Here is a 21,876-nt window from a genome sequence, read left to right on the forward strand (position 1 = left end):
ATGTCTTTCTCTCTGCCTTTTCAGCCAAGTTCTAGTTACCGGAATCCAAGTTAGCCTCTGCCAGGCAACCCACCCAATGCCTGCTTGTGGAAGAGGCATGGTCATAGCCAATCTCAATGTCAGAGTCTTCAAAACCAAAATTACCCATCTTGGGAAGTTTGATCTGGGCCACACCGAAGGCTTACATCAGCTCCAGTTCGTCCTCCAAAGTCAAGCTGAGCTCGAAGTCTCAGCTGTCTCCCATGACATGAGTAATAATACTGATCCACAGATTTTCAGAGGAAGAACTTAGGAATTTCAGTTCCAATGCCCGCAGGAAAATAATACTTCCCAACTATCTCAAGTGGTCTGCTCGCTTTGGGGGGTGGAGATTACATACCAATAGGATCATGAACGTGCTGTGTGACTTTGAAAAGCCACTTAAATAGTTGAATCCTTCCCAGGTCTCTTGTCCCTGGCTTCTTGAAGGACTGAAACTAACGCAGGCCGTGGAGACCTAATCATGGGTTCTAGCCCTGGGGTACGAAGCTCCAGAGGACATTTTAGTCCATGCTTAATGAGCTTCCTGTCACTAGCGAATCTAGAAAAGCATGCTTTACTCTGTCTGACACTCTACTACAGTTGGCCAAGGGCTTGGAAAAAACTGACATCAAAAAAGTCCACCTCATGACACTCCTGCTTTAACCTAGTCACTCCTTAGAGTGGCTTCCTTCCACTATAAATATCCATTCACGTGCAGCGGTGGAGTGAGCCGGCTCCAGACAGCAACGGGCAGAGGAGCGTGCCGCCTCCAGCACGTCTTCAAAGTCGTTTGGAGCACAGGGGAGAAGTCCCGCAGGCGTGGGTGCTGCTTGCTCCACAGCCAGGATGAGGGAGGTTGAGCCTATGCAGAAATGTTGGCTCCTCCGTTCTGGCAAAGTCTTTGGGTGTGTCGAGGTCGGATGGAGTTAGGGAGTCAGCGGTAAGTGGACGTGGGACGTGGGATCTGAAGGGTGAATGCGCAAAGGGAAGCGATGTGGCCTCTGGGGCACCTCCTGAGGCTGTGGACGTCACTGAACCCGGGGTGTCCAATCCCTCAGGGCTCTGGTCACCTGTCAATGATAAAACAACTCACTGAAAACTTCCAGCCCAGCCCAGCCGAAGACTCTGACCAAATCCACGAGCCTTATAGAGGAGGGTGGGGGTGGATTACTATGCCTCTGTCACTACAGGTAAGGAGTTCAAGTTGCCCCAGCACTCAGGCCAAATCACCTTCTGCAGGCTTGACGTCACACAGAGCTTTGCGATTTGGGCATCAACTTAAAGGAGCCTCCTGAGGGTGGGAACTTGGGTAGGGTAGACATTAATCTAAGGGGCTAAATTTAAAGTCACTTTGATAAGGGGTGACTTGTCACTTGCGCCACCTGCCATCCTTATCCAGCTTCCCCTCCCCTTGCCTGTACATCACCTCGAGTCACACCCCTTCTACTCCTCTACTGGCACCACAGAGTTCTCTTTGTTCTCTGATGGGATGGCAAGGTAGTCAGACCTGCGGGAGGACAAATGGGGAAGAGAATCAGTGCTTTTGTACCCAGAGGTGGGGACGCAAGGAAAGGGAAGGAGCGAGGGCACAGGAGCAAGGATGGCTACAGAGCAGCTCTGCGTTTCCTTCCGGCTGGGTTTCCCAACAGGAAACGAGGATGGCCCTTTCAGGGGGACTGGAATAATGGGAGCTTTTTGTTTGCTTCTTTCTTTGTTTTTTACTTCTACCATCAGTCTGTTCATTTATCCACATTGCTCTCAGGACTTAATATTGCTAGATTAAAATGTTGGCCAACTGATAGGTGAAATTATATTTTACAGTTGCTTTAATATTCACCTCCTTGATTACTGGGAAAGTTGAACATCTTTTTATCAGTTTACAGGCTATTTTGGTTTCTGCTTCTGTAATTTGTTCATTTGCTTTGCTATTTTTAACTTTGAGACAGCCTTCTTCTCCTTGATTTCGTATATTGAAAATGTCTTCTTCCAGTTTGTTTACCTCTAAACTTGGCTTATGGATGTTATAATGAAAAAATAATTTTGACATACAGGGATTGGCATAAGTAGGTTTACAGTTGTGAGTATGCAAAACAATTTATTGTTGTATTATTACTTATTAATTATTGTATTATTTATTATTATTATTAACCTACTTTTGCCCACCCTTCTATATAGTATAATCACAATTACCATTTTTCCTTCTTTTGCTTTGTATTTGAAGAAATCCTCTTGATTCTAAGGGAATAAAGATACTCTCTTATATTCCTTAATATAATTTTTAAGTTTTTCATTTACCTTGTTTAAATCCACTCACAATTCATCTTTGGGTAGTGTGAGAGATGGAGGATCTAATTTTTTTTTCCTATATGGATAAGGAATTGTCCCCCTACCACTTAATGGACAATTCACTCTTCCTTCAATGACTACACTGCCATGCCTGCCACATACTGGTTTTTATATACCTCCTGATGTATTTGGGGGCTCTCTGTTCTGTTCTCTTTGTCTGTGTTATATGCCTACGTCTGTGTCACAAACTCTTCACTCTGATAGTGCTATAAGGAATCTTCATATTCGATAGGAAAAGTCCTACCAGCCACTTCCTCTAAACTTACTGTTCTTTCTTTGACATCAGCCAACTATATGGCCCATGGTCTAAGGAAGGTTGTTGCTTAAAAGGTTGCAAGCAAAGAAGCAAAACCAAAAAACAATGTGCAAGAGAGACCCTGTATAGTCTAAAAACCTAAAATAGTCTCTGGCTGTCCCTTGGTTTGGACTAGTTTTGGCCCTTTGGCCTTCCATGTGACTGTTAATATCAGCTTATCTAGTCCCTTGAACCACTTAATAAATACTTTGATTGGAATTTAATTAAATTTGCAGATTAATTTTGGAGAGAACTGCTATGTTTGTACAGTAAGGTTTTATTTTCTATTTAAATCTTTTAAGTCAGTAAAGTTTTCTAATTTTGTCCTTAAAGGTCTTGTACGTTTTTACCCAATTTATTCCCAGGTTCTGGAGAGTATTTGCTGCTATTATAATTGAACAAATATTAATGTTTTAAATGTGTCAATGCTTTTCTAAATTTTTCTGGCTGGAATATAGGTAATTTTTATATTTTTATTTATATCAACAAGCTTATGGGATGTTCCGACTGGTTCTAATAGTTTGCCGACTCTAGATTTCCTGAGCTTTTTTATGTAGGTATTGATAATGGCTATGAGTAATGATAGTTTAGTTTTTTTCTTTCCAATTCTTCCTCTTTTTTCTTAGTCCATGGCCTAGGATCTCCAATATAATATTGAAAAGAGGCAGGGAGAGACGATATCCTTGACAAGTTTTTAATATTATAGGCCATTCTTCTAAAGCTGTCACCCACAGATGACATTGGCTGAACATTATCTTGGTAGCTGCCATTTATTGGTTTAAAGATGCTTGCTGTTTAGGTTGAGGTTTGCATGTATGTATCCTGCTCAGGACGTACTGTGCTCCCTAAGTCTGAAGAGTCCTGCCTTTCCTTAGCCACCATATCTGAGTGGGGCTGCTTCTCCTTTTTCTCTGTTCTAGTGGGTCTCCTCATTTTTCTTCTTCATGTTTCTTTGTAATATTTCATCTTTTTACATCTCTCTTCTTCATTCTTTATGACACCACTTACATTTATCTTCTGGTTATCAGTATCTGGTGAGCCAATCCATTGAGTCTTAAATTTTACTGACTGTGTGTACGAGTAGATATAAATACATTTTGGGGCACTTCTTGCCAGACCCCGAGCCCGGAGCTCCCTGGCTCCCCAGACGCAGAGAGCTCTGGTGTCCGTCTTTTCTTACCGCTTCCCGACACTGAGCTCTTCCTGACCGCCCACTATGCGCTGTGCCTCTGGAGAGGCAGACACTGGCCTCTCAGGCCCTGGGAAATTTAGGTGCAAATAAACACCTTTTTTTAAGGCTGGGGATTCCAGGCAGTTGGTAGCTGAGAACAGGTGGAGTAGAAAAGAGGTTAGAAGCAGCTCCAGGGCTGGGTGTGACTTACGAGGGAAGACAGAGAAAGGCCAGGACTGACTGCTTTCCTTTGCCGATGAGTCACGGCCACCATTGAATGCTATCCAAGAAAAGCTGCCACTTGAAGTCCCCTGGAGGGGCCGGGTGAAGCCAGAAGAACCTGACCTTGCGATGGGCCCTGTCCCAGCTGACGGTGACCTTGGCAATGTCACTTGCCTTCACTTAACTCCAATTTCTTTTCTTCTCCTCCTCCTCCTTCATTTTGCCAGCATTTAATGTTGTCACTATTTATTTTAATTTTATTTATTTATTTTTATTCCCATTCCCTCACCACTCTCCTTTGGCAACCCATATGAAATCATATGGTATTTGACTTAATCGGCCTGACTTATTTCACTTAATGTAATACTCCCTAGGCCCATCTCTATAGTCACAAAGGGCAAGATTTAATTGTTTTTGAGTGCTGACTAATATTCCATTACACATGATACAATTTCTTCATCCATTCATGAGCTGATGGTCATCCGGGTTGCTTCCATATCTTGGCTATTACTAGCAACGCTGCCATGAACATAGGGTGAATATACCTTTTAGAGTCAGTGGGGTCTTTTTTTTTTTTTTTTTTTTTTTTTGATAAATACCCAGAAGTGGAATTGCTGGATTGTACAGCACCTTTAATTTTTAATTTTTTGAAGACACTCCATTGTGGCTGCAATGATTTACAGTCTCAGCAGGGCACAAGGCTTCCCTTTTCCCCACATCCTCACCAGCACTTGTTATTTGTTGATATACTGATAGCTATTCTGACAGGTGAGAGGTGATCTCTCACTGTGGTTTTAATTTGAATTTCTCTGACAATTAGTGTTGTTGAGCATCTTTTCATGTCTCTTGGCTGTCTGTAGGTCCTCTTTGGAGAAATATCTATCCTCATCCTTTGCCCATTTTTAAATTGAATTATTTCTTTTTTGTTTTTGGTGTTAAGTTTTATGAGTTCTTTATACACAGGGTGGGGCAAAAGTAGGTTTACAGTTATGAGTACACAAAAACATAGTTTATTCTTGTATTATTATTTATTATTGTATTATTTTTCATACATACAACTTTAAACCTACGTTTGCCCCGCCCTGTATTTTGGATATTAACCACTTATTGGATGTATCATTGGCGAATATCTTCTCCCATTCAACTCTGCTCGGTTCTTTACTATACTTTCTAACTCTTTGTTGAAGTTCTTCCTAAATTCTTCTAGTCCCTGCTCAAGTTTCTTTGAACTCTTTATCAGGCAAATTACTTATCTCCAATGTCCTTAGGGTTTTTTTCTGGGAATTTTTCTTGTTTCTTCATTTGAGACGTTCTTCTGTCCTATCATTTTGTTTGACTTTCTGTTTGTTTATGTGAATTAGATAGAAATCTCTCTAAGTCTTGGGAAAGCGGCCTCTGTGTAGGCTGTGTGCGCCAGGCGGTTTGCCAGGCTCGCAGGGGCCGGCTGGGTGCTCAAGATGTCCGAGTGGGGAGGCCAGATGCATGTAATGTTGTCTTGATGATTCCACTTGCTCCTTTGTTCGGGCTGAAATGGCTCCAGCGATGGGTGCCAGTGTGCACTGCAGCAACCTGGCAGGTAGGCTGGAGCACCTGGACAGAGCCCCGTCCACCGTCTACAGAGGTAGGGGGATGCAACCCACGGTGCTCACAGCCACTGCCGGAGCACTCCCACAGGGCCCAGGCGGCACTGCGGCTCCCCGCCTTCTCTACACAGAGTCTCTCGTTTGTTGCACAGAGTGGCTTTGTGTAGAAGGCACCTCTTTCTCCGCTGCCTGTGCCAGCTGGGTTTTGGAAGCCCTGCTGGAGCCAGGCTGGGCTTCCACTGCCCAGAGCACTGGCCTGCACAGCTGGAGCAGCTCCCCAAAGGGAGGCCAGGTGCTTGCGGGGACACCTAGCTGTTCCTGCCTTCTCCCAGAGATGCAGGGCCTCTTGCAAGTGGGCCACAGAACCCACACCCACCCCGAAGACGTGGAGGGGGCGTCGACAATGGCGCGCGCTCCCTGCCCCTCTGGCCTAGAAAGCCCCCGCTGCTCCCTCAGTTCTCAGCTTTCTCTGTTGGGGCTCTCTCTTGTCTGTTGTTCTGAAGCAGCAACTCAGCCCTCAGCTGTCTTGCAGGAGTAACTGCTATCTGAAAATGTGAATTTGAGTTCGCTCGCAGGAGGGGCGGGTTCTGTACAGCCTTCTCTATATAGCCATCTTGCACCTCTTGGCTGTATTTTTCATTTCCCATTTTTTTTTATTCCTATTCAAATCTGCCTGTTCTGTTTTCTTAGCAACTTACTCTATTCTTATGCTTTAGGTTCCTTCTTTTATTGCATCAACTCATATGAACAAACTTATTTTCTATATTCTGTCGGGTCCCGCTTGTGTCTGAAGTTTCTTGGATTTGATCCCACCCCTTGCTCCCAGTGCATTGTTTCCTGCTGTGTCTTTTAGTTTGGGATCAGGCTGTGAAATCAGACCCAGCGTTGCCTTATCTGGGGCCTGTTCTTCAACCTCAGCTCAGGGTGGGCCCTTCAGAATGGTCTTCACTTGCTTCTACACGGTTATAACTGGCTCAGGAATCTTTTTTATTTCTTTTTAATTATTGAATTTCTCAGCTTTGAGGTTTCTGGATCATCTGGGTCGTATAAATTTAAATCCCAAGCATTGTGGGAGCAGGTTTGTGGTTACTAATTCTCAAGAGTCTTTTATTTTTTTCTACTTGGTGTCAAGCCAAGATGGATAACTTTCATCGGCCTTCCCCTGGGCTGGTGGACTGATTATTTTCTGACCTATCCTTGGGCCTTGGTGGGGACCCTAGCTCTCTGAGGACCCCAGATCTCCTGGGGCCTCAGCCCGAGCTCCCTCTGCTGTGCAGCCCGACTGTAGGTGCTTTGTGCCCGAGCATGGGAACTCCCTGTCCACGTGTGGGCACTTCCTGTCCAAGCACTAAAATCCAAGCCCCCGTGTCACCGGGAATGACAGCCTCCCCCAGGAGAGCAATCCTGTCTATCCCCATATCTGGTCAATTGTCTTTTTTTTTTTCACTAAGATCATAGATACCATGCAAATTATGCTTTATTTTGTCCAACATTTCTAGGTGGTAGTAGCCTCGCGGTTTTAGGTTATTACCTCAGCAAAGTTGCTGGCCTCGTAAATCTGTGCTGGCCTCGTAATGCTTTTCTGTCTTTTCTCTCCCCAAATAATAGGCCAGCGTAGTCTCCAAACCCCTCAGACGCCATTACTTCTCCCACAGACTCACTCCGTGGTGACTAGGCCCTCGACAGGAGCGGCCGAGGTGCAGTGTGCGCGCTGGGGAAGGAGAGCCCCTCCCCTGCGCGCCTGGCTGCTGCCGAGCTCCAAGGGAAGAACGGGTTGCTTGGAGCTAAGAAAGGGCGCAGGCGGCCCGAGAGCGTGGCCATGGGGAATGGAGGGGCTAAGGCTCAAATCCCAGCCTCCCCCTCATCACCTGTGCGGCTTCTGCAAGCCCCTTCCCTCGAGGAGCCTGCTAGAGAGCAGTCTATAAAGCGGTCGTAACAGTGCTCACGTCATGGGGTTCGGCGGCAGCTGATGAGCTTTACATGAGCGGTTGAGGTGCAGGCCGAGAGCTAGCAGGCCTGAATTCAAGCCTCCCCTCCCCGCTTATCCTGGCCTAGGGCAAACCCTCCTAGGCATGGTTTTCTCACCTGCAAAATGACTATGTTGATGCTGACACCTCAAAGGTGGCTTTGAGGAAAGTAGATGATCATGTCAATTGCTTAGCTAGCGTTTTGCCTGTGAGAGCAAGCGCTCAAAAGGTGCTGTTATTCTGGCATCTTTGGACTTACGCATTCTCTTGAGCTGCCTCTTCGGCCTTTGCGACCTTCCGGTAGCAATATATCATCTCGATGAGCAGCCACAAGGTGAGAAAGACCAGGAGGATGTACATCATGATTTCTGAGACGACAGAGGTGAAGTCCTCTCCAGCTGCAAGAGGGGGAAGGAGACTCAGAATGTGCGTGTCCAGTAAACACAGGGCTGTCACTGACGTCAGAGTGACGTGGAGCCTGTTTGAGGTGTGGCTTCAGGGAGCACTGGTCTGAAGAACCTCAGGGGGATGTCAAAGGAAGTTTCTGTCCTCTGACTGCCCTGCCTGCTGGCTTCCCACTGACTGTCACCGGGTGCTGGGAGGGAGGGGAGAGCGAGAGCGGAGAGCGATGGTGGCAGGGGTTGCAGAGCAGTGGGAGGAGTCTCAGAATCAAGTGAGGCATCTAGAGCGAGGCCCCAAACCTTTATTTGAGTCTCAGTTTCTTAATTTGCAAAGTGACAATAATAGTTTACATTACTACATTACCTAATGTATTTAAGAATGTTTTCTGAAATTTAAATGTCTACACAGATGTAAGGGATATGTCTTATAAGTAAGGCTTCAACCCGGTATGTTGTCTGAGCGCAGGGTGGGGGAGGGTGGCGTCAAGGAAGAGAGGCCGACAGACACATGTCCAGGGCCCACGCCTTCAGCCCACCCCGCGACATGGACGTATTCTCTACAAGTCTGGATTAGGAAGGAGGACCTCCCCAGCTCGTACACCCAAACAAAAGTGAGTGTCGGAGGATTCCGTGTATGAACCAGACCATCCTCAAAGTTCTGCTTCTGCAGCCCAGGGCTGAGCCTACTGCTCCCTGTTCAAAACCTGCAGTATTTCATCCGGCCCTCAGAGTAAAGCCCAGTTTCTACTAACGCAGCTTGCAAGGCCTTGCATGATCCAGCCTTTCTCAGCTAATTTCCAGTCAGCTGCCCCGCAAAACTTCTCTTCTCGTACACATTGCGGTCTCTTGGAATCTGTGGACATTTCTTCTTCCTCTTCCCTCTTCCTAGATTGTATCTCACATCCCACTGCTCCCTCTGTCCCAACATTCCCTCCTTTCTTGTCTCCTGATCGTCGTTTTAGACTCCACGGAAGCTCCCTCTGTTGTGAAACCTTCCTCAGCCTCTCACGCGGGGTTGTTCACCCCCTTCCTCAGGCACTTCGTCCATCTCCCCACTGCAGCCCTTCTCGGCTGTACTGTGCTGTGCTGTGCTGATCTCTCTTCTCTGCTGACTGTGTGCTTACTCTGGGCATATCTCATTTATCTCTGAACCATCAGCTTGTTGTCTAATCCTAGAATGTTCAAAATATTCGCTAGGTATTTGTTGAACGAATGAATATAAACATTGATCTTTTTGCTTCATGACCAATACAAGTGAGAATTAAAACATGACATATGGCACATGGCGAATGTTCCGATTCATACTCCTTCCAAGTGGGAAGGAAGGTTGTGGCCATGTCTCCCCCTGCCAGCTCCCCCAGCTAATTAGGTTCCTGGTCCTGGGTATTCACAGAGCCCAAGCCACCGTCAAGACCCTGCTCCTTAAAAGCACACGTGGCCAGCATGACCTCCGCTCCGGGGCCCTCCAGGTTTTCTAACCGGAGCGGGAAGCCACAGGCGCAGCCTGAGGCCCAGAAGGATGCCTGCCGGATGGCCAATGTCTCCTCACAGGCCGGCGGTGGCCAGGGGGCGGTGCGCATCGTCTCTTTGTGAATGCAGGAACCCAGCAGTAGTGCCGCAGGAAGCTGTCCTCAGGATTTTCAGTCACCTCCAGGTGCAGGGGCCCAGATTTCTGTCTCAGAGCTAACAGGTGGGAGCCTAAAGCAGGAGGAGGCCAGCCGGAACAGAGCGCCAGGATGGCCCGCCGCGGCACTGGCACGAGGAGTGGGCGGCGGGCCACGTGGGGTGCGGCGCTCTGGGCGGTGGCAGAGCAGTGAGGGTTGGCGCCGGGACGGAGGGCTGCCCCGGGGTCACGGAGGAAGACGAAGGCACGAAGCGCAAGTGGCAGGCGGTGGGGCGGCAGTGCAAGGGCGGGAGGCGGTGGAGACAGAGCTGGCCCGATCGGCGGCGAGGGATCTGGATCGCTTCCGGGGCCCACTCGCCTCCTGCCCTTCGGCGAGGCCGCTCTCCCGCGCTCCGTTCTCCCAGCCCCAAAGCCAGCCGCACCAGCGTGGCACCCTGCGATCCGGACCCGCCGAGTCGTCATTTCAACTCCCTTGCGCCAGGCGCACCCCAACCTGTAAGAGTGATGCAGAGAGAAGGCCCCACAACCCCTGCATTGAATGCGAGCCACGCTTCCTCCCAGCCCTAAGGTCCCGAGAGGCACTGTGGCTGACAGCAAACTTGTTTTCCTTCTATTTTCACTCGAGCCTTGGTCTGGTGCCTGGCGGGGCGCTGGCTCAGCTTCGCGGTGCTCTCCAGTGGCTCCACAAGTGTCTCGGGGGGTGGGGGGTGGGGGCAAAATCCTGAGAGCAGGAGGTGGAGACAGAACCCGTCCTAGTGTCCGGGCAGTCCCCAGCCAGCAGTTCCTGATGGTGGCGGTAGAGGGCGCTAAGCGTCCTTTCCCCAGGGAGGATGGGTGCGTGAACAGATGAGGACAGCGGAACTTTTGAACATGCCTTAGAGAACTTGCGGTCCAAACTCTTCGTTTTACCCAAGAGGAGGGTTAGGAGCGGGAAAGTGGCTCATCACGTCTGGATTTAAGTGGCCTGAGAGTCCTTCCGCACTTTCCGAATTGACCTATTTTGTGTTCTAGTCTTTCGATCTAAATAATGACTTCTGTCGTTCGCATCCAAACGTGTTCCATGAATTTTACCACAAAACATGACCAAAAATAAATGCGTGGCCCAGAACCTGGGATTCCGGGGATCCTTTTCTAGAAAGAGGCCTGTCTTTAATTTCACCTCTTCTTTCTTTCACACCCCACACCTTTTGCCTGCTCACCAAACTGCATCTGGGGGTAGCAGCAATGCTAAGAATGTGCTGGAAATAAATGGAGAGAGGCTAAGTGAACTGGCATTGGCTAACGGATGACGCACATATCGCTGTCCTGACCTGGGAAAGGCACATTTGGGAGGGGCTAGGAGCTGCAGCTCTGAGCCTGTTGAAGGCAGAGCGAAAGCAGTGCATGAGAACTCTCGAAGTGCCCGCCGATTTCTGGGCGGATTGCAGCAGAGGCATATGGGAGCCAGGTGGGTGAAAGGACTTCCCACTGGAACCAGGAACCAGCTGGGGGGAATCTGAACATTCCAAATCAAAAACGGGAGTGCTACCAATGTTTCTCCTTCTCCCAGCTGAGGAAGGAGTTATATATGTGAGAGGCCACAATGGGAACAGGGTTGCTGGGGTAATCATTGCGCAGAAAGACGACAAAGCCCGTCAAACCCCGGTTAGAGCAGTGGTTCTCGCAGTGCAGTCCCCAGCGCGGCAGCACCTCCTGGCAACCTGTTAGACATGCACACTCTCCGGTTCCACCTATGGAGTCAGAAAGGCTGAGTTTTAAGAAGCCCTGAGGGGCTTTTGAGGCTCACTGAAGTTTGAGAGCTACTGGCTTAGAGGAGTGTGTGGCTCACGCACAGGAAGGGACGGTTCTCTGAGCCCACTGAGTCAGGGGTTTGGCGTAGGCCAGAGAAGGCAGTGGAGCTGATCTGGCAACTTCGGGCTTCATGGAGGGTGTCCTCTGTCTCCAGGGAGGGGAATCAAGGGCCTAGGAAGGGGTCACCTGCTCCGTCGCCACGCCATTCTGCTTAGAGGAAAGGCTGGCTGGGCAACCTGCATCCTGGCCACTGAGGGAAGACAAGTCAATGGCAATGCTTTTAGAAACCACCCCTCCAAAATGCATGGGTGCTGTGCTCTACAAGGGTGTCATCGGTGTGGAAACCCACTGCCCGCCCTCCCCCAGGAGCAAGAGCCCCGAGAGACCCTGCGCCCCAGCCTCACCCTCCTCGGTGACTCGGAGGGGGATGAGCCGTGTGGTCTTCACAAAGGGGCGATGTCCCTCAAAGTCAAACTCCCGGGACACGTTGCAGGTATAGAGCCCGGAGTCATTCAGGGTGACGTTGAGCACAGTGATGGACACATCCTGCAAGTCCTTGCTCCCGTTCCACTGCAGCCGTCCCAGGAAGGGGCTCTCCACCTCCTGGTGGCCATTCCGATACTCATAGATCTGCCGGGAGAGAAGCGGAGGGTAGGGCCCCGAGAGGAAGGGGCGGGACAGCGGGGCTGGGGCGAGGCCAGGGGAGAAGAGCACACCTGTGCAGCACGGGAGGCAAGAAGGCGATGCCGCAAGGAGATCCAGGATGTGGGGATGGCATGAGGGATCTCGAGGGAGGGGGGCGAGAGTAAGGACGGGGAAGACGGGCAAAGGCAAACAGGTGTCAGGGCATAAGGCCACAGCAAGGAGAGAAAGCACAGGGAGTGAGGGAAGCATGCAGGAGACCAGGGGGTAAACTGAGGGGGACAAAGGACTGGGAGGGGAATGAAAGAACAAGAAAGAGAGTAAGGCGTGTCATGGCGGCAGCCAGTGCGAGGACAGGCACAGAGACTGAGAGGGTGTGGCTCATTAGCCCTGAAGCCATCTGAGAGCCCTGGCCTCGAACCTGACTCTCTGAGCTGGTCGCTGCCTCCGAGAGGACGTGGCCAATCTGGGCCAGGCCGCGGCAGCGGTGTGTGTATGGGGGTGGAGGGTAGTCTGGGGTGTTAAAATGTCCCAGTAAGCAGAGGGCTGTCAGCGGATAGGCGCACATCAGGTCTTTTGCTTTGGGCTGCATGATAAGTGCAATATGGTCTCTAAAATTCTTTTCTCAAACACCTCCACCTTCTGACACTTTTTTTCCTGTACAGCTGTGCTCTCCATTCTAGTGTCCACCTGCCACGTGTGGCTACTTACATTAACATTTAAATTACTAGAACGTTAATGAAATTTAACATTCCATGCCTCAGTTGCACTGTCCACATTCGAAGGGCTTCATAGCCACACGCGGCGAGTGGCTCCCGGACAGCAGGGACACGGAGCATCACCGTCCTCACGAAATTTCTGTGAGCCCGACTCTGTGTCTGCAGCACGATGTTAAACGTTTCCTCCCCCTCAGGGCCCCCTTCTCCTCAGCTTGGACAGGCCTGGAAGCCGAGCAGGCCACGGGCCCAGGGCCAGGCCTGCGTCCAGGGGTGCCTTTGTCTCTGGCCGAGACATCCAGGTTCTTGAAACCCGGGCACTGGCCTCGGTCATGGTCAGCCCTAGGCCAATGCTGGGAGGTCTACTGGCCGCACTATTGGCACCACCCTGCATCAGGATGGCACGTGCGGCCTAGAGGCAGACATGACGCCCACTTTGGGAAAGCTGGGCAGAAGAGACGTGGACCCAGCTTCCCCTGCCGCTGTTTCTGTGAAAAGCCTCGTGGAGCGGGCCTGCCTGCCGGAACAGGGGACTGTGCAGCAACAAGGGTTTTGTGTCTGCCATCCGACGTCCTGGTTCAAATAGGAGCTCTCTTCCTGTCTTAACTTTTTTAAGCCCCAGGTGCCTCATTGGTACATATAATTTTTTCTTTAGAAAACACTGATACAGTGCTTCCTATATTCTAGAACTCTCCTAAATGCACTAAAAAATTAAAGCTCACGATTCCTGGTAACAACCCTGTGACGTAGCTATAGGTTACACCCCCATTTTAGAGATGCATGAACTGGGTTACAGAGAGGTTCAGCAATTTGTCCAAGGAAATACAAAGCTAATAAGTTATACGCCCAGGCAGCCTGGCTCCAGAGACGGTGAAAGTGTAAATAACGTTCTTCCCCATGGTGGTAATCCACGGTTATAACAACCGTCGTGGCACGGGCACCAGCCAGTCCGAGCTGACCTTGGCTGGCACAGTGGCAGAGTCTGGGAGACACCCTGCTCTGTCAGGTGCTGCTGCCTTCAGTCCCAGATCATGGGGAGGTTTGGGGGCTCCCAGTGGGACCTTAAGGTGGGGGGCTGCTTGGGCCGTTTGGCACAGGAAGTGCCCACCACAGAATTATGTAGCTATTTCACCCGCTGAGGTGGCTGCACTGCATGTACCCGCTGACGGCCAGCCCTGGTCGCCCCTGTGATTCTCATTCCACTGGGGTGGGGGGTTAAGTTAGCGACCCTGGGCGCCCTGACACATGATGCTTGCTGAGTGTCCCGGGGGTAGCCAGTGAGAGGGCAAGGCGTGGCGCCGAGAGAGGCAGGCTCATTGGTCATGAAGCCGTCGGAAGGCCCCGGCCTCAAACTTGACACTTGGGGCTGCTCCCCTCTGAGAGTTCATGGGCAGTCTGGGCCAGGCCGCAGGATTCAATTTTTCTACTAATTTAATCTATCTAATAAGACGGTGAAGAAGGTTAAATGAGAACCCTACAAAGTGCCTCGTCAGGTGACTAGCACACTGTAGGCTTGGAATACCGTTTGCCTCTTTCTCCCTCTCCTGCTGTGACCGGGACTGTGACCGGGACTGGGACCAGGAGCGCCGAACCTTCTCGGAGGCTGGGATGGGCGAAGGCTGTGGGCTGCTGGCCCTCTGCCGAGGAGCGGCCCGGGCTTGGAAGCGAAAGGGCCAGTGTTTGTCGCATCATCGGTCCCAGGCTCTCGGGTGCCAGGCCCACAGCACAGAGACGGCAGAAGGGAGGCCGGAGTCGCAGTGAGACGTACCAGGAAGTCCTTGCCGCCCTCGGGCCTGTAGAACCACTCCACCACCGTGGTGGCCTCCACCTTCTCCCGCTTCATGCAGGAGATGCAGCGCAGCTTCGTGGGGCTGCCCTGGACGGCCTCGGTATCCGAGGGCACCTCCACGCACACGGGGAAGCACACGCTGGCTGCAGAGAGGCCGGGCGGCAGGGGAGGGACACCGGGAGAGCGGCATTGGAGAACAAGAGGAGAGAGAGAAGGGACAGAGGAGGAAGCATCGTGAGATAAGTTTGAAAATACCATAGGCAAGTGTGTATACCTGTCCCGGTGCTCCCCGAGTGTGCATGCTCACAACAGACAAGGAGGGGGATCGGGGAAGGCCCAGGGGACGCCTCCCGGGAGGCAATGGGGATGAGATGCAGAGCCCACTGAGCCCTGCCCTTCAAGGCATCTAGTCTGGGTGGGAGACGGGGCTGGACTCACCCACCCGCTGGCCATCCACGCACCCGCCCCTCAGCCAGCGCCACTGAAATCCACTGTGTGCCTGGCTGGCGCTAGGCTGAGACACAAAGATGAACAGACGCCGGCCATGCCCTAAAGTCAGATGTGATCCAGCCGGGAACACATGCTCCTAAGTGTTGCTGACCCAGACCTGGTGAGTGACGGGCTAGTGGCTGCTCGTCCCAGAGGAGGGGAAGTGATTCCTGCTCGGGCCGGGGAAAGAGAAGGAGAAGGATGCTGGGGCTTGAGGTGGAAAAAGGACTCGCGGTGCGAAGACCACTGTGTGTCCTTCACTGTGAGGGGTCAGATGTTTCAGAGCCATGGAGGGATGCAGTGATATCTGTGTGTTAAGAAAAATGTGGGTAATTCTTATGCACAGTGGCGGATGGGGCAGCAAGGAGGACAGCAGCGAGCTGACTGGCCATGAGGCTGCAGCACTGCCTTAGGCAGAGTAGAGGGAGACAAATGTGAACATTGGGAGGACCGGGGGACGCCAGCCTACCGCGCGGAGGCCTGCACTCACAGTTCCTGCCCCTAGAAACGCACGGCCCATTGGAAAAGGCCAGTACATCAGACTGCAAACCGAGAGCGAGTCCACAGCGGGCTGTGGCTGGCAGCAAGGCCAGCGCACACGCGGCCGCATGAGCAGGTGTAAAATGTGCAGAGAGAAAGGGAAGAGCAGAGCACACCTGGACCTTGAGTTTCAGTCCCGGGTGTCCGACCCTCCAAAAGGAAGTGGTCAGCGAGGGCACGCCCAGAGGGGAGCAAGGTGAGAGGGTCTGGGGTCCGAGTCTGGTGAGGAGCAGCCGGGAGGGCACAGGGCACTGAGCTTGGACACAGAACTTATTCGTCTTCAAATATTTGAAAGCTCCTCTGTGGAAGGTAAAATAGATTCTGTCCCAATGTTACAAGAGATTAAGTTTAGCTCAATTTTTTTTTTTTTTTTAAAAAAAAGGAATTTTGTGGAGCTGAAGCTGTTCACAAATGCCAAAAGCTATTTGGTGAATGAGTTTGCACTTCATTGCACGGAAGATTCACAGTGGCACTTCAATGCCACCAAAGATTCCTGTATCAAGAACGCGGAGGCCCCATCTGGTGCTGCCTTCTCATGTAACCATAATAAAGACAGAGCCCCTAAAACTGTAAGCCAATGCATGCTGATATTTGAAAACTAGTTCACTGTAAGTGGTTAGTCTGTTCCTCTTCCAGCACAAGGTTATTTCTGAAAGCAGAGGAAAGCACCCTGACCAGTGTGGCTTAGGTGGGTGTCGTCCTGCACAGTGAAGGGCCCTGGGTCTGATTCCTGGTCCGGGCACAAGCCGAGGCTGCCGGTTTGGTCCCCAGTGGGGGCGCGTGCGAGAGGTGTGTGCTGGGGGTAGCCCATCGACGTTTCTCTCTCACATCGATGTTCCTCTCTCTTTTCTCCAATAAATAAATAAATAAAATTTAAAACAGAGGAAAGCCTTATTTAGAGCTTAAAATGAGACTGATGGATTAATTTTGAGTGAAGCATGAAATATCATATTTGACTGACTAAGAAGGCATTACATCTCACTTTTAAAAACAGAGCCTAAAAATTAGTGGCCTAATATACAGTTTAAAATATTAGGGAAAAATAAGCTTAATCGGTTTTAAAACTCTCAGGCAAGCTGTGACTGGTGTTCTCGGGTAGTCGGCGAGACGCTCCCCTGCTTCTCTTCAAGGACCCCCCCTCTTAATGGGCACGTGTCTGGGGACAACTGATCTGCGATGAGCTTGAAGCCTTGATTACGGGCCTGGTTGGAAAAAAGGAAGAGAAAAAGGAGGGGTAGTCGATACACAAGTTTGGGAGTAGGTAGAGATGTGAAGAGTGTGTACTCGTATTTAATGAGATGTGGCAAAGATAAGTTAGTTCGATTATGATGGCTTGAAAAGTAGAATAGAAAAATGTACCAAGGATTGTACGGTTACACTTACAGAGGCAAGATGAAGATAGTGTCTGGCCACTGAAGGACTGGGTTTGAAAACAATATTTATCTAATAGCTCTGTCATGAGAATTCTATGGAGTAATTTATACAAGTGTGCTTTATACAAACATTCCTTGTTAATGTTTTATCCTTCATTAATTTGTTCGCAACTCAGCAAATGTGTTGAGTGCTTACTGTGCGGCGGCACTGAGACTACAGCAGGGACCACACAGAAGCCATCTCTGCATTCACGGAGCCTACATTAGAGTGGAGGCAGAGGGACAGAGTCGGCAACTTCGAATGGCAGTGCGTGTTAACAGACGAAATAAAACAGAACAGAGGAGAGGGAGAGTGCGGGAGGTCATTGGAGGCCGCCTCCCTGAGAAGGGCGGAGCAAGCAGGCGCCGAGGGCAAGAAACGAGGGAGCGAGGTATGTGACTACCTTTGTGAGGTGAGGTGTGCTGGACAGAGGATAGGGCAGCTCAGGGGGACGAGGGCCGGAGTGTGTTTGCGGAAGGCAAAATGCACAATGAAGTGCAACGAGCAAGGTGAGACTAGCCAGAGACAAGGCAGGAGACATAAGCCAGGGCCAGGTCAAGGCTGGGCTTGTAGACCATGGTTAGAACGTTGGCTTTTGCTCAGTGACGGGGGAGCCTGGCGGGTCCCGAGTGGAAGAATGACATGATCTACCTGATTTATAGAAAAGTATACGGTACGACTACTACATGGAGAATAAACTAAAGAGGCAAGGAAGCGAAGGGCGGGAGCAAGGATAACAGGTAAGAGGCTGGTACAGAGATCAGCCTGAGAGACGCTCAACAGCCTTGCTTGGGTGAAGGTGGCAGAGGAGCTGCTGGGGTTTGGGAAGGAATAATCTGCGGTATTAACATCCTTGAGTAGGTGAGGGGTGATGCGCTCTAGTGGAAAAGAAGGCGAGCTGGCCCGACACAGGAGCACAGTTCATTTAAAGTTAAAGGAGGAAGGCGGGACCTGCGCAGTTGGCACGGGGACCGGGGCAGGGACCACGGCATGGCGGCCCCTTTTCCCTGTAAGGACCCTCCGAGGACAGTGACCACAGCTGCCTTCAGAGGGAAGTCCCGCTGCTCCCTGCTCCCTGAAGGTTCTTGGGGCAGAGACTCCCCTCACGAGGCCCCAGGGAACATACTGTGAAGCAGCCTTGAGGTCCTTTCGCCCTGTTTGCTCGCCCTTGGCACTGCGAGTGGCCGCCCCTGTCATCAGGAGGTGGGTGCGGCTCTCCAGCCAGTGAGCCTCCAGGGCACCGCCGCTTCCCTTTCTTTGGACTCCTCTAGCTGTCCAGGAAAAGGCTGTGCCTGGTGCAGTGCAGGAAGGGTGGTGTGCCACCCATATTGCCGACTGCACAAAACAAGCTCCTCGAATAATCTGGATGAAATATTTGACCTTTGCTCTCCTTTTCCATTTCCATAGTATTAAACAATGAGGAAACTTATGAGAAGGAAGACTATAACATATCAATGATGATAATATTTAACTAAGGAATAGCATCCATCTATTATGAGGCAGACAGTAGTGTATACTGAATAAACTCCTCTAACACCCTCAAATCTTTCTCTTCTTTGGGCATTGCTACACTGTCCCTCCAGGGCTTGCTCTAGAATGCTTTCCTTTGCACTAAGATAAAAAATGCTTTGATTGGATTGTAAATGCTTCCCAAAAGGAGTAACAAATAAAGTTGCTTGCAGATATTAATACCCTGTAATGACTTGGTCTATCAGATTAGCCAGTCACTTAGCAGAGCCTTGAAAAAAACAGGATGCAAGATGAGCTACTGGGGGAAGCGAGGAAAACACCCCCCGCCCCAACCATCAGCAGACATTCGGGACAGTAGACCAGCAGAGGAAGAGTGGAGAGAGAAGGCACAGGACACTGAAGGATGAGTGAGGACCTAGAAAAGGCAATGGCATGGGGGAGGGAAGCAAGGGTGGCTCAGGGAAGAGATGAGAAGGTAGATGTCCACCTGGCACCTCTGCATAGCAGCAACGTGTCCACGAGAAGCGCTGGAACAAGCACTGGAAGACTCAGATCAGGACACAGAGTTCTCTAGCAAGTCCTTTCCCCTTTCTCAGCTCATTTTCTCTTCTCTGAATTAGAGATAACACTCCTTCTCCTACTGGCCCACAGGGTTGATAGGGGACCAAATAAAGGAAAGGCTTGAAAAGTAGTGAAGTAAACTATAAAGCCCCAGGTAAGTGTAGGGTTGCTTCATTATTATTATTAAATGAATTATTAAAAGAAATAAGGGAACCTTCTTCAATATGTGCAGACAGTAGAAGAATAGAAAAGATTCTTTGTATTCATATTTGCATGATGAGAAAAATCAGCTTGGGCAGGGAGACAGTGTCTAAGGTAAGTACTTTCCAATACTGAAATTACAAGCAAATAAAACAAAATTTCATGGGTGAAGCCAGGCCCTTTCTCTTACATTTAATGACCAAGTTTCCTGGACTGTCCCTCTTTTGTTTCTGCATCTTCCAGTTCAGTGAACCAATGTTCAGGTTACAAATAAACTAAGAATGAGCAAAAATGGGTGAAATGTGCACATTTCTTCTACAGGAGTTTTGGGGGGAGAGTGAGGGTCGGGAGGGGAAAGGGGGCTCTGACTATTCAAGAAATATTCTGTACATCTTTCCCTACCATTCAGTGTGGAGCTGGAAGGGATGTTAGATATCATCAGCGCCAACTTCCACACTTCACATATGAGGATCCAGATATTCTCAGGTTTTACATAGCAAGCTAGTGGCAGAGCTAAGGCTCCAACCTCAACTTGGCAAGTCCTAGTCAAAAGGTCTTTGGTCTATAAACTGTTTTCTGTCCCCACCAGAATTCAGGCAGGGACCCTAAAACCTCGATGACAATTTAAAAAGAAAGGCTCTGCAGACCCCCAGCCCAGCCCTGCTCGCTGTCTTCCTCTCCCACGTCCTCAGCCTTAGCTTCCCCTGAGAAAATCCCAGCCTTAGATCTTCCAGGCAGCTGAGACCATTGTCTGCTTCGTCTCCACGTCCAGCCTCTTCTACTGGGGACAGATGGAGAGAGCCTGTCCTTGGGACCAGCGTTTGCCCCCCAGCCCCACTCTTCCCAGACTGTCTCATCAGGCAATTGGTTCAACAGGAAGCTCGCCTCTGCATGTCTGGCCACACGCAACACCCAGATAACGCCGGCAGTCCGAAAGCCTCCAAGAGGAACTCTGCCTTCGTTGGTCTTGGAGGCTTCGTCAGTGATGCTGAGACAAAGAGGAAAGCCCACGAGCGGGCCTGCCCCCGCAGAGGCACAGTGGGTTTCATGCCAACCGTGGGGGCGTAACTCCACATGCCGAGTTTCAACAGGGCTCATGGGCATGATCACTTCTAATTATGCTCATTATTAATTTTTAGGGTGGAGGAGGGGAACTCAGATGTGTACAAGCCACATAGCCATGGGAAAGCACCTGTTTTTCCCCTGAGGATCTAGGAAGAGGCACCAAGGTAGAGATACCCAGCATTGCACAACCACCTGCACGCACACACACATCCACACACACCCCGCCATGTCCTCCCCACCCCATTCAGATGTCCACACTCTCACGCGCAGGCACGCACGGGGCCCACGTCCAGCCACTGAGGAGTGCCTGACCGACACACAGGAAAGCGTCTCTCAACTACATTCTCGGATATTGTCATGCAGCCTCATGAACGCCCCTGCACATGCAGGCAGCCTGCTCCGAGCTGGTCTGATGCCGCCCTGCTTGGCCTCCCTGCCGCAGGCGCAGCGTCCCTTGCTCAGAGGGAGAAAGTCACCTCAGTCCCTTACAGCAACAAGCAAGAGTGTATTCATCTTTGGAGGCAGAAACCCAGCTGCCCAGACATCAAATACCCTAGTTCCCATGTTCATGGGGGGAAAAGATAGATGCACTCGCAGGTGCCCACTGATCTCACACATGGCAGCAAATGACTGGGGCCGGTTTTCTCCCATTCCTTATTAAGATTGAGCCAATGGATCAACAACTAAAGGATTTTCTGTCTCCGAATTCATGCACCCAGCTATTTTTAATATGTAGAAATTCACTTGAAGATCCAATAAGGTTTCCAAACTCACTCACTGAGAAACGTAGGTGCAATCAAAATTTTTAATGATTGCATTCCCTTTTAGTAAAGGGGAGAAAATACTTGGGAATAATTAGCAAATGGGAGGAGGGGTGGAAGAACCAACCACCCAGGGAGGTTCAGGAATAAAGCAACTGGGGGTGGGGGGCAGAGGCGTTTTTCCAGTCTCTGAACCCAGCCCTCATGGAACAACCCTATGCAGCTCCATGGCTGGCAGACATCGCAGAGGGAAGCCAACCAGGGATCCTTTTTGTCACCAACGACATCAATAAGAGTTACTATTGTTAGCATCATTACCGCCCTCTGCGTCGCGCAGGGCAGGGTGCTGGTGCTTACCCCAGAAGATGAGCACGAAGGACGGTAGGAGAAACAATCTGTTGAAGGCAAGCATCTTCTTAGGCGAGTGGTTTCCGGGGCTAAACGGAGAGATTCCCTCGGTCAGGAATTGCGCCCTCTCGGATACTTTGGAGGAAACACTTAGGGACGATCTGCGCCAAGGGGGCGACTTTCTGGCTGGAAGGAGGGCCACGCGCCAGTGCCTGGGGAGGCGCTGCGGGGCTGTCGGGCGGGCCGCGCTTTCCGCTGGAAGCTGCCCGAACAGACCGCCTCGCCTCGCGCTGAAGGATCAGCACCCGCACGCTCCCCGCGAGCGCGCCGCGGGGACCCGGCTCAGCACCGCGGACAGCACCTTCCCCGCCCACCCCGGAACTTCAAGTCCTGCTGCGCCGCGGCTTCTCGGCCTCGCGCCTCGGTGAAGGCTCACTCAGCACAGCTGGCTCTAGGCGGT

The 21,876-nt window shown here is 50.7% G+C and overlaps 1 protein-coding gene across 1 annotated transcript; it reads right to left on the bottom strand.

Annotated features, from left to right (window-relative positions):
* Positions 1-1,464: 1,464 nt before the first annotated feature.
* SCN3B (sodium voltage-gated channel beta subunit 3) lies at positions 1,465-21,558 on the bottom strand. Its single transcript, XM_054579426.1, has 5 exons — positions 21,426-21,558; positions 14,548-14,711; positions 11,826-12,051; positions 7,865-8,003; positions 1,465-1,528 (listed from the first exon to the last, which is right to left on the bottom strand). Exons 1-5 carry the CDS (start codon positions 21,478-21,480, stop codon positions 1,465-1,467), a joined length of 648 nt encoding a protein of 215 aa, XP_054435401.1. The 5' UTR covers positions 21,481-21,558.
* Between the last annotated feature and the right edge of the window lie 318 nt (positions 21,559-21,876).

This window comes from Pteronotus mesoamericanus, unplaced genomic scaffold, assembly GCF_021234165.1.
Source record: "Pteronotus mesoamericanus isolate MK-2021 breed Mesoamerican mustached bat unplaced genomic scaffold, CSHL_Meso_final contig_53, whole genome shotgun sequence".
Lineage (NCBI taxonomy): Eukaryota > Metazoa > Chordata > Mammalia > Chiroptera > Mormoopidae > Pteronotus > Pteronotus mesoamericanus.